The 12,814-nt window shown below is 43.2% G+C and overlaps 1 protein-coding gene across 2 annotated transcripts; it reads left to right on the top strand.

Moving 5' to 3' along the window:
• Positions 1–2,702: 2,702 nt before the first annotated feature.
• DDX5 (DEAD-box helicase 5) lies at positions 2,703–10,733 on the top strand. 2 transcript variants are annotated; one of them, XM_073310130.1, is made up of 13 exons: positions 2,703–2,847; positions 4,285–4,450; positions 4,681–4,777; positions 4,863–4,996; positions 5,136–5,201; positions 5,807–5,948; positions 6,029–6,189; positions 6,471–6,643; positions 6,967–7,077; positions 7,486–7,547; positions 7,635–7,694; positions 8,941–9,165; positions 10,045–10,733. In XM_073310130.1, the coding sequence occupies exons 1-13, from the start codon at positions 2,822–2,824 to the stop codon at positions 10,428–10,430; spliced, it is 1,809 nt and encodes a 602-aa protein (XP_073166231.1). In that variant the 5' UTR covers positions 2,703–2,821; the 3' UTR covers positions 10,431–10,733. The 2 variants fall into 2 exon arrangements, with proteins under 2 accessions (XP_073166231.1, XP_073166233.1); XM_073310132.1 differs by having other exon boundaries at positions 2,703–2,829.
• Positions 10,734–12,814: the final 2,081 nt, after the last annotated feature.

The raw sequence follows: 12,814 nt of genomic DNA on the forward strand, positions 1-12,814 counted from the left end.
CATTAACTGGTCCGCTGAGACCCACAGCAATTTTCAAGTGGTCCATGAAGAAAAAAGTTTGAGAACCACTGGGTTAGATCACAGGAAAAATGTTCCAACTATAAGTAGTTAAGCACTGGAATAGGCTTCCAAGGGAGGTTGTGAAACCGTCATTGTTCAAGGCTTTTAAGAACAGGCTGGACAAACACCTGTCAGGTATGATCTAGGTTTATCCTGCCTCAGTGCTGGGTTCTGGACCTGATGACTTCTCAAGGTCCCTTTTAGCCCCACATTTCTATGATTCGAAATAAAACAAAACTCCTCTCTACTATGAGACTAACAAATTTATTTGAGCATAAGCTTTCGTGAGCTACAGCTCACTTCATCGGATGCATGCAGTGGAAAATACAGTGGGGAGATTTTATATACACAGAGAACATGAAACAGTGGGTGTTACCATACATACTGTAACAAGAGTGATCAGGTAAGGTGAAAAGAAAAGGAGTACTTGTGGCACCTTAGAGACTAACCAATTTATTAGAGCATGAGCTTTCGTGAGCTACAGCTCACTTCCTCAGATCAGGTAAGGTGAGCTATTACCAGCAGGAGAGAAAAAAAAACCTTTTGTAGTGATAATCAAGGTGGGCCATTTCCAGCAGGTGACAAGAACATGTGAGGAATGGAGGTGTGGGGGGTAAACATGAGGAAATAGTTTTACTTTGTGTAATGACCCAACCACTCCCAGTCTTTATTCAAGCCTAAGTTAATGGTGTCCAGTTTGCAAATTAATTCCAATTCAGCAGTCTCTCACTGAAGTCTATTTTTGAAGTTTTTTTGTTGAAGAATTGCCACTTTTAGGTCTGTAATCGAGTGACCAGAGAGACTGAAGTGTTCTCCGACTGGTTTTTGAATGTTATAATTCTTGACGTCTGATTTGTGTCCATTTATCCTTTTACGTAGAGACTGTCCAGTTTGACCAATGTACATGGCAGAGGGGCATTGCTGGCACATGGTGGCATATATCACATTGGTGGATGTGCAGGTGAACGAGCCTCTGATAGTGTGGCTGATGTTATTAGGCCCTGTGATGGTGTCCCCTGAATAGATCTGTGGGCACAGTTGGCAACGGGCTTTGTTGTAAGGATAGGTTCCTGGGTTAGTGTTTTTGTTGTGTGGTGTGTGGTTGCTGGTGAGTATTTGCTTCAGGTTGGGGGACTGTCGGTAAGCAAGGACTGGTCTGTCTCCCAAGATCTGTGAGAGTGATGGGTCGTCCTTCAGGATAGGTTGTAGATCATTGATGATGCATTGGAGGGGTTTTAGTTGGGGGCTGAAAGTGATGGCTAGTGGCGTTCTGTTATTTTCTTTGTTGGGCCTGTCCTGTAGTAGGTAACTTCTGGATACTCTTCCGGCTCTGTCAGTCTGTTTCTTCACTTCAGCAGGTGGGTATCGTAGTTGTAAGAACGCTTGATAGAGATCTTGTAGGTGTTTGTCTCTGTCTGAGGGGTTGGAGCAAATGCGGTTGTATTGTAGAGCTTGGCTGTAGACAATGGATCGTGTGGTGTGGTCTGGGTGAAAGCTGGAGGCATGTAGGTAGGAATAGCGGTCAGTAGGTTTCCGGTATAGGGTGATGTTTATGTGACCATCGTTTATTAGCACCGTAGTGTCCAGAAAGTGGATCTCTTGTATGGACTGGTCCAGGCTGAGGTTGATGGCGGGATGTCAACTGCTGGAAATGGCCCACCTTGATTATCACTACAAAAGGTTTTTTTTTCTCTCCTGCTGGAAATAGCTCACCTTACCTGATCACTCTTGTTACAGTGTGTATGGTAACACCCATTGTTTCATGTTCTCTGCGTATATAAAATCTCCCCACTGTATTTTCTACTGCATGCATCTGATGAAGTGAACTGTAGCTCACGAAAGCTTATGCTCAAATAAATTGGTTAGTCTCTAAGGTGCCACAAGTCCTCCTTTTCTTTTTGCGGATACAGACTAACACGGCTGCTCCTCTGAAACGTCTCTACTATGGTGAACCACCTGCCCAGTCACAACATTAGGGGGCTGAATTTAATAGGATTTCATGTGTGTGTGAATAGCACAGTCATTGGAACAGCCATGTCAGAAGCTGGGGCTGTTTAGCTGGACGCGATTTAGGACCAATGTGGGGCAATGCCCTTTCGATGCGAGTGGGCTTGTCTCCCTCGACAGTCTCGGCGAAGGTGTTCAGTACAGTTGGTCAATGTCCCCCTCACGTTCTCCCCCCTCCATCACCTCAGCGGAATGAGGCTACCTACAAAGGCCTTTATTACATGAACGGGGCATATGGGGGTTGGTTGGCACCACAGCGGCTGCGCAGGCGCGACCGGCTCGCGCTGCTCTTCTCAGAGGCGTGGGCGCGAAGGGCGGGAGTCAGGCGAGGGAGGGAAGGAAGGACGCCGCTCGAGGGCTCTGGGTACGCGCCTAGGGAACGGAACGGCTCGGGAAGGCCGGACAGTGACGGGAGCGCGAGCCACGCCCGAAGTGGAAGGGAAATTTCCGCCCGCGAGCACACCAGCCGGCCGGCGAGGAAAAAGAGAAGTCGAGGACAGAGCTCTCGTGGTCACGCCCACAAGCGGGGGAGGGGAATCCGGGCGACTCGAGCTGTGACGCATGACAGAGGGGCGGGTTCTGTGCCCGCGTCACGAACCGGTTCCCAGCATTCCCTACGGCACCGGCTATATAACCGGCGTCCGGGCGGCTGGGCGGTCCCCATTCATTAGAATCGCCGGTCCTTGCTGATTGTGCTGTGTCTTCTGCCGCTCGCTTTAGTGCTCGGGCTCGTCTCGCGTCCGCCGCCATCACCATGCCTGGGTACGACATGGACAGAGGGTGAGCTTGGGGCCGCAGCCGGCGCTCGTCGCCGTTTTCGTCCGTATTCCTAGAACGACCGTTTAGCCGTGTAAAATGGCGGCGGGGCGGGAGCCTTCTCCTAAGCGATCTGCGGGTGGCGGGAGGGGCTGCTACCTGTAGGGGGCGGTGGGGCCCGATCCCAGCAGGGGATGGGGGGGGAGGTGCGTGACCCCCGGGGTAGGTCACCTAGTACCCGGCTAGGTACGATCTCTGCGCTGGAATCCGCCCTCGGCTGTTGGGGTTATTCGGCACTGGGGCGGGGGGGCTTTGGGAGCTCGATTCCCTTTCGGGTGGCGATCCTCCGCCGCCGGTTGCGCGGGAGGCGGGGTCCAGGACTCCCGGCTGGGCGGCTTGGGGAGCGCCGGGCTGGCGGAATCGTGAGTGGTGGGTCAGCGGGTTGTGCGGGCGCCTCTCCGGTGCCGGAGACCCCCGCGGGGCCGTTCCCCCCCCCCCGTCAGATGGCGTCCGGGGCTGAAGCCGGCCGGCTCCTGCTTTGTGTTGTGTAAGCGGATGTTAATGGCCGGCCCCGCCATGCGGTGACTGAGGGGAAATCAAAATGCCGGCTGCTGCTGCCTTTGTTCCTCCCCCTCCCCGCGCAGACTCTAAAATGGCAGCGGCTGGAAAATGTGGCGTAGACAGAAATGAGAAACAAAGGAAACGGCCGCGGCCGCTCCGCCATGTTCCCGCCGGGGGCGGAGGGCATCCCCCACGCTCGCCCGCCTAGCCGGGGTCGATGGGGACGGAGCCTGGGGTGGCAAATAACGCTTAGGAGCACCCGCTGTTCCCGGGCGAGATGGGGGGGTTTGCGCTTGATCTTTGGGGGGAGGCGATTATTTTATCGACATCTTTGTCGAAGGGGCCCCAGATGTGTATGAGCATCTCAGTGCGGGTTTCCTTTCCTTACCGAAATCGATGCCTTTGTTTAAAACAAAAACAATAAAAACTCCCCAGCAACCCACTTACGGGAATGTTGTCGCTAGGTTTCATAACGCCCCACCCACGCGCACACCCCGGCTTTCTTCAGGCACTGACGCAGGCTGGGAGTGGCTCTTCTATTAGGAAGGCGTTGGAGCTGCCTTGTTTTTTTTAATCGTTTCTAACGAATCGTTTGAGCACTCTTTAGACAATTATGAGTGCCTTTCAGTTTGGGATGTTAGGTGTGATAACTAGAGCACACCTGCTGCTGGGGCCTTTGTTAGATCTTTGTGGTATTTATAGTATTTGATTTCAAAGATCCCATGCAGGTAAATCCTTGAAAACATTGCCTTTTCAAATACTTACCAACACAAACTAGGAATGTGATCGATTGACAATCTTAGCATTGATCCAAGGTTATGGAAATGAGTTAATTGACACATATGGGAACAAGTTAGAATTTGCAAATATCTTCAAGGATAATTACTATTATTTTTTCAGTTTTGGTGGTCCTCGCTTTGGAGGAAGCAGAGGTGGACCTTTATCTGGAAAGAAATTTGGAAACCCTGGAGAAAAACTTACAAAAAAGAAATGGAACCTAGATGAACTGCCCAAATTTGAGAAGAACTTTTATCAAGAGCATCCTGATGTAGTTAGACGCACTGTGGTATGTACCATGGCTGTTTTTTTACTTATTAAACTTGTTTATTTTTGCAGGAATTGTCACTTAATGTGCTTTTTACTTGGTAATTTATTGATTGTGGGACATGGATCAATAACTTTAGACATAATTACACTTAAACTGAATGCAGCTGGTATGAGTGAATTAAAGTTTTGTTGTAGATTTTTTTTTTTTAAAAAGTGCAAATAAAGCTGATGTAATTATTTGTTTTGCAGCAAGAGGTTGAACAGTACAGAGCAAGCAAAGAAGTTACAGTGAAGGGCCATAACTGTCCAAAACCACTTATAAATTTCTATGAGGCGAACTTTCCTGGTAAGTACAAATATCCGTATACCAATGAGTCACTCAGGCTTCATGAATACAAACAATAAGATAATTCATTGGTTCTCTTTTGCAGCAAATGTTATGGAAGTAATTCAGGCACAGAATTTCACTGAACCAACTGCTATTCAGGCACAAGGATGGCCTGTTGCTTTGAGTGGACTGGATATGGTTGGAGTAGCACAGACTGGATCAGGAAAAACACTGTCTGTAAGTTGTGACTTTTAAACCTGGGAATGTAGTTACATATAACCTCAACTTCATAAAGTGTTTCCAGTACCCTTATCTGTAAATCCAGTTATATTGGAAATGCACGTATTAACAGAAGGTTTTCTTTGTTTTTAAACAGTACTTGTTGCCTGCCATAGTGCATATAAACCATCAGCCATTCCTAGAGCGAGGAGATGGACCTATTGTGAGTATAAGAATGTGAACTTTTCATTTCAAGAGGAATATTGTATTAAAAGCACAGGTGGTTGGGGGGAAATATTGTGGAATGAGTCGAAAAATTAGGCATTTAAACTTCATAATAATGTGGTATTTGCAGATCATCAGTTCCATATTTTAGGTAGTCTAGCAGGTTCAAGTGCATTGCATAGATCTTGTCCTCCATTAAGGCTTTGTCAAAGAATTCAACCAGAGTAGAACTTCTGGTATTTCTTTTGGGATTATGCTTCTCAAAATGGGAATATTGGCTTGAGGACACCTATATCTCAAAATATGTCTGGCTTTGAGGATATTTTGCTGAAGGCAAAGTCCACAGGGGTAACTGGCAGCAAAAACCAAAAGGGCCTAGTGTTAAGCTTTTTTAAAGTGCTGCAGGAAGACCATCCTAGCAGCTTCTAAAAGCTTTCGGGTACCAAGTAAAACTTGGTTGGTTAACTTTGCCTCAGCAGGCAACATAGGACTTTGAATCTTGTGACTTTAAGAGAAAAGTTAAATTAGATTTGGCAAAAATTGAAAGATTGCACATGCCTGCTTACCCTTATAGTGCTAATTTGATATTGGTAATGTTTGCAGTGTCTGGTGCTGGCACCAACTCGAGAACTGGCTCAACAAGTGCAGCAAGTGGCTGCTGAATATAGCAGAGCATGTCGTTTGAAGTCTACTTGTATTTATGGAGGCGCTCCAAAGGGACCACAAATTCGAGATTTAGAAAGAGGTATGAATAAAGTTGTTACCATATAGACACAGGCACTGTGGAAAACTCTCAGATGTGCTAATCTTGCTGTTTGGTTTAAGGTGTGGAAATCTGCATTGCAACACCTGGAAGACTCATAGACTTTTTGGAAGCTGGAAAGACCAATCTCAGGAGATGTACTTACCTTGTGCTTGATGAAGCTGACAGAATGCTTGACATGGGATTTGAACCTCAGATCAGAAAAATTGTAGATCAGATAAGGGTAAGTAGAAGTCATGTTCCAATCTTTACTGAACCAAAACAATGTAGTTTTAAAATTACACCAAAATGAAGGTGTCTACATATAGAAGATCACAATTCTTGCAACCATCATATTCCTCCTCTCCTTTGAATTACATCCAGTTCAATTATATTAACATTCGTTGGACTGGATCTATACTGTTAACACCATAGCTGGGTGCAGCATTTTGCTAGGTGGTTTAACTATGCTGTTCTGCTTGTGTAGTTCAAGTTAATAAAGTCTTAATGTATATGTATCTTCAGCCTGACAGGCAAACTCTAATGTGGAGTGCAACATGGCCCAAAGAAGTTAGACAACTTGCTGAAGATTTCTTGAAAGAATATGTACACATCAACATTGGGGCATTGGAACTAAGCGCAAACCACAACATTCTTCAAATTGTGGATGTGTGTCACGATGTGGAGAAGGATGACAAGTACGTAGTCTCCTGAGAACTTGTTTGTACTCCCAAAGCATTTGGGGGCTGGGTGGGGGTGAAAACATTTTAGTTCTGTGAGTCAGATCTCTTCATGGGGTGCGTCTACTAAATGAATAAAACTAACAAATGTTCAGTGGGGTTTCCTTTGATTCTATTTAGTTTTATTGTGTTACTTTAAGTTGCTTAATGCTAAGCATCTTAAGATTAAGAACTGGGTCTTATTTGAAGTGAAATTGTGACTCTTAATAGCAGTACTAAAGAAACTGCCAGTTTTGGGTATCGCCTTGAGTTGCTGTTTTGATTAATTTTTCTTGTCAAAGACTTATTCGGTTGATGGAAGAAATTATGAGTGAGAAAGAAAACAAAACCATTGTGTTTGTGGAAACCAAAAGACGATGTGATGATCTTACAAGAAAAATGAGAAGAGATGGGTATGTTTCCTCTCCAACATGGAAATTTTTTTTAACCTTTTTAGATTTCACTATGTAGCTTAGCTACTTCAGGCTAGCTTCCATCAGTCCACAATTCACTGAGAAGTATCATCCAGTGTACACAACTCTCTCTGCATAGTGATGAACTTAAAAAATCAATCTAGTATTAAATGTCAATTGAATAGTGCATCCAGCAAGATAATCTGTTTCATAATTGGTGCAGTATAAATTCATTAAACATCTTTAATGTCCATTTTAGAGGTTTGCAGTTGATCTACTTTAAAAGCAGAAGTATATAATGTAACTGGTGGAAGTTTACTCAAATGTTTGTCAAACCATATCCTGATTTGTTTTGTATATGTATAACATCTTGATGAGTTTAGTCATTCAATTTCAATATGCTTTCAGGTGGCCAGCAATGGGTATCCACGGTGACAAAAGCCAGCAGGAGCGAGACTGGGTTCTAAATGGTACGTGTGGCTCATAAACTGTTCCTGGCACTTGTCAGATTTTTAATCTAATAAAGAATATAAACTGACTAGACCGTTCTGTTGCAGAATTCAAACATGGAAAAGCTCCCATCCTGATTGCTACAGATGTTGCATCCAGAGGTTTAGGTTAGTATAACTCCTCTAATGCCAGTTGCCAAACATTTAAAGAAAGTTCATTGCTTTCTTTAACCTCTGCATTTTTCTAAGTTTTTTTTCACATAAAGGTGCAGTCTTTGTGGCAAGGCCTAGGCATGACAATCGGAGGACTCGAGGGGGATGGAGGACTAGTGGAAATGATCGGCTGGCTGCTTCCAGTCGAATAGAGAGGTGAAAGCTGAGAGCATTGTGTGCCAGTAATCTTCAAAAGGCAAAGACCATCTTTTAAACAACTACCCCATAAACTGTTCTCTCATGAAACAGCAGTTTTTATTCACAGTTCACTTTGCCCTGGTATTCTTTTTCTGTCCCATGCTTTGCATGATTGCCATGGTACAGTGCTGTTACCTTTGTGCATACTGTTTGCTGTGATCTGTGGGTCTTTGAATTTCAGTGACTTTGCTGAAATGTCGAAGAAAATTATGAACTTCATTGTTCAATGAAATTCATTTCAACCTTGAAATGGAGAGAGCAGCTTTAAAATGTACTAAGCCTTGTACAAATTGGTGAGTACTGGCACATGAGATCTGAGAAAAAGTCCACCTCTCGCTTTAGCAAGTGGGGTGGGAAAGCAATGGCTTCTCCTTTTGAAAGTCAAAGTTCCTCCTTCACCTATACACCAGTCGTCATGTCGAGACCTGCCAGAGAGAGACACATTCTCAAGTGAACCCTGGCTTCTTGGAAGCGCTTGCCTAGACGAGACACAGTGCATAAAAACAACTTGGTGACTTTGGGGGACAGGTATGTTTTTCTTGCAGCTGCAGTTGAAAGGTCTTGGCAAGACAAGCAGTGTGGCCCACTTTTTTTTTTGAGCTTCTGATGAGTGTGTATGTGAAGGACCTTGTGTGTTTTTACTCTAAGGTCCTCAAATGAGCACATGAAGAGGCTGCTGTGAGCTTTAGTGGCCCTACTGCAAGAAGCATTCAGAAGTCACTTGATGATTTGTAAGGGAACTCTTGAGTTGGGAATGACAAGCAAATGCATTCTCCTTTATGGTAAGGTTTTTAGATCACTGGGTGGGTGATAAGATGGGTACAGATGGAGTGTGCATACTTTTTTCTCTTCCACAATATTCAAGCAAAAAGGATAATTCTAACAACATTCTTTGCAGCCATTAGCCTCTTAAAAATATAGTTGTCTAACGTTTATTTTTGATTTGGGTTGTGGTGTGCAAAACTTTGTACATTGCTTTTTGCCACACTGCAACACTTTACAGATGTGGAAGATGTGAAATTTGTCATCAATTATGACTACCCTAACTCCTCAGAGGACTATATCCACCGAATTGGACGAACTGCCCGCAGTACCAAAACAGGCACAGCCTACACATTCTTTACTCCTAACAATATAAAGCAAGTAAGCGACCTCATCTCTGTGCTTCGGGAGGCTAATCAAGCTATCAACCCCAAATTGCTTCAGTTGATTGAAGACAGAGGTTCAGGTAAATATTCCATTTACTACACTCCTTTCTGGTCACTAAATTCTTTTTTAGTAGCCTGGTATCTATATTTTTTTTTTCCAGACATGTTTTCAACATCACACTGCCTCCAGAGGCCCTGAACTCAGACAGAATAGTACCTTTTACTTCAGGAATGCATTTAAGATTTGTCATGATCCTGCCAGTTAAAAGAAATGGGTTTCAAAATCAGTTAATAGAATTGAATCAGGAGCATTGTGTCAAATGTATGGAAAAAGTAAAACTTTAATTGTGGCCTGTAGCCATATTATACTACAGTAATTCACACCAGACCACTGTCATTTTGCAAGCACCATCAAAGACTGGTGATAGAATATAGCCTTTTTAGAGGTGGTTTTTTTTTTTTTCCCCCTTTGGCACCAAAGTTTACCCAATTTGCTATGCTACTGTTAACGTTGGTGGAGAAAAATATGCTTCTGTACTACATAGTAGGCCCTTTATTCACACCTTTCATTTCCTTCTGTTTCTCTACCTCTAAACATCCTTAGTGCAACTTCCCATTTTCCCCTCTAGATTTCATTATTTCTTTTCTAGTCAAAGCACTTAATTTGATCACTTTAAGTGCTTGTATTGGGGTTGTGTAGAGTTAACACCCTGAGATCAGTGTCAGCAAGACTGGGAGGCAGTCTGTGTTTGCACTTAGTTCATGTTTGAAAAAGTTAGTAGCAATGATGAGCTTATACTCTTCAAATGTAAGTTGTGTATAGAAATCTGGATGCCTTGAAGTGCAGATATATCAAGTGGGTCAGGTACTTGACTTTTTTATATAACATGGATATTGATGCTTGATGGGCAAATAACTCTTGAAGTCAATATCTCATCTAGATTTTTTTTTCTTCACAGGTCGTTCCAGAGGTGATCGACGTGACCGATATTCTGCGGGCAAAAGGGGTGGATTTGGTAGTTTTAGAGAGAGAGAGAATTTTGAGAGAACTTACGGTGCAGTAGGAAAGAGAGACTTCGGAGCAAAAGCCCAAAACGGTGGCTACAGTGCTCAAACCTACAGTAATGGAACTCCATTTGGAAATGGCTTTGCAGCTGCTGGCATGCAGGCTAGCTTCAGAGCTGCTGGTAATCCCGCAGGAGCTTACCAGAATGGTTATGATCAACAGTATGCAACTAACATTGCGACTATGCACAATGGTATGAACCAACAGCAGTATGCCTATCCTGCCACTGGTGCTGCTCCTATGATAGGTTACCCAATGCCAGCAGGTTATACTCAATAACTTTAGAAGTATATTTAAATGTCTGTTTTTTTTCATAATTGCTCTTTATATTGTGTGTTATCAAGACAGGATAGTTATTTAAGAAACTTATGGAAAATGCAGAAATGACTTCAGTGCAGCAGTAATTATGGTGCACTTTTTCGCTATTTAAGTTGACTATTTCTCTACATTCCTGAAACAATTTTTAGTTTTTTGTACTAGAAAATGCAGGCAGTGTTTTCACCAAGTAAATGTACAGTGATTTGAAATACAGTAACAGAGGGCAGTGCATGGCCTTCCAATAAAGGATATTTGAAGACTGAATTTTCTGTGAAATGGAAATTGTTTACTTTTCAAGTGCACAACATCAGTGGAACATGATAAATGTTTCTATTAAATCCTAGAAAGGCTTACTGCATGTCTTATTTTATCCTCTCAATAACCATCTTAAAAAACTGGATCTATTGCTAGAGAACCAGCTTACTGCATTCTAGTGCCATGGCTTCCTTTTACTGGTTATAAACAGTCAATTCTTTTTGGAGAACATTAGATGGACTTTATTGGCAGAACTGGCTTCAGATTTAGTATTGAACAAAGTAATTCTACACATTTGTTTTGACTCTAGAGTAGATTTAAGCTGTGAAAATACATGGAAACAATGGTACAACTAAATTGTTCTTAGCCTTCACCTAATGAAGAGTTTTGGCTAAGAGTAGTATGCAGCTGTCCTAGAGAAGCTTCTGTCAGCCCTTCAAAGCAAGGGTGCTGTAAATATGCAAAGTGAGCTTGAAACTAATACACAGGAGATGTGATTAATTTTGGCCTCTCAAACCAGATACATGTTCACCCTTCATTTCTTCTCTGAAGGACATGGTTGCTTTTTATAACTGCATCTACATCTTGGCACTCAGTTGACAGCAGGTCATTAGTGGCACAGTGTATTGAAACTTTCATTGGATGTTTTGTGTCCGCTGATGTATGTGGAATAACTTGTACATTGTAACCTGGGATTCCAAGGTCTAGTACTAAAACCTTAGAATTGAAGCCATGAAAGTTAGAGCACTGATAACTCTCAGTATATAAGTAGACCCGAATTGTTGTGCATGGAAGCCTTTTTCCAGGATTTAGAGACCTCAATAACCAAGAGGGTAATGTGGGACATAACGCTCAACATGTACTGTGCATAGATGTTACTAGTACTCTTCCTGTTAACTCAAAAGGTTTGCTCGTTAATTTAGTTTTACAACAGTTATTCCTTAAACCTGCATCAGGCTGAGGGTCCCAAGATTTAATAACTTTCTGGGCACAGGGAAAAAACTTCATTTGTGTGAGGCACAGCTCTTTCAACTTGGACATTGTAAGTAAGCCCTGAAATGCAAATTCTGTTCTAAAATAATCCAGCTTCCCAACAGTGTTAAAGATGTAGTCGCTTTATTAAAAAGAAAATGAGTACTAGTGGCACCTTAGAGACTAATCAATTTAGTTGAGCATAAGCTTTCCTGAGCTACAGCTTACTTCATCAGATGCATTCAGATGAAGTGAGCTGTAGCTCAGGAAAGCTTATGCTCAAATCAGTTAGTCTGTATTTGCAAAAAGAAAAGGAGTCTAAGGTGCCACTAGTACTAACACGCCTGCTACTCTGAAACCTGTCACGATTATTTCACATTGGATGGATGTTGTGTGTATGTATCTCAAGAGGAGGCTTCTTTTGGCTTGTCTGCTGTAACTTTCACTACCCAATCACATGGTACAATAGTAGCCTAGCTTAAACCCAGAATGAACTATCCTAATGTTACCATGGTGTCTACAAGCCCTAGGTGCTGTACAAATAACAATCCTGCCCTGAAGAGCTCTCAACATACAAAATCAGTTGGCTCCATGGGGCAAGGGGGGCAGAATACAAGGAAATGAGACCCTACTGGTCTGGAGGATAGACAGTGACCTCAGACCCACAAGCAACAAAGCCTGTTGCCAACGGTGCCCACATATCTATTCAGGGGACACCATCACAGGGCCTAATAACATCAGCCACACTATCAGAGGCTCGTTCCCCTTTCTTATCTACCAATGTGAGATATGCCATCATGTGCAAGCAATGCACCTCTGCCATGTACATGGGTCAAACTGGACAGTCGCTACGTAAAAATAAATGGACACAAATCAGATGTCAAGAATTATTCATAAACCAGTCGGAGAAGACTTCAATCTCTCTGGTCACGCGATTACAGACATGAAAGTTGCGATATTACAACAGAAAAACTTCAAAACTAGACTCCAGTGAGAGAGTGCTGAATTGGAATTTATTAGCAAATTGGATACAATTAATTTAGGTTTGAATAGAGACTGGGAGTGGCCAATCCTCAGCCGTTCTTGTTAAATCCTGGATTTGTGCTGGAAATGGCCCA

Source organism: Lepidochelys kempii, chromosome 14, assembly GCF_965140265.1.
Source record: "Lepidochelys kempii isolate rLepKem1 chromosome 14, rLepKem1.hap2, whole genome shotgun sequence".
In the NCBI taxonomy this organism is placed as follows: domain Eukaryota; kingdom Metazoa; phylum Chordata; order Testudines; family Cheloniidae; genus Lepidochelys; species Lepidochelys kempii.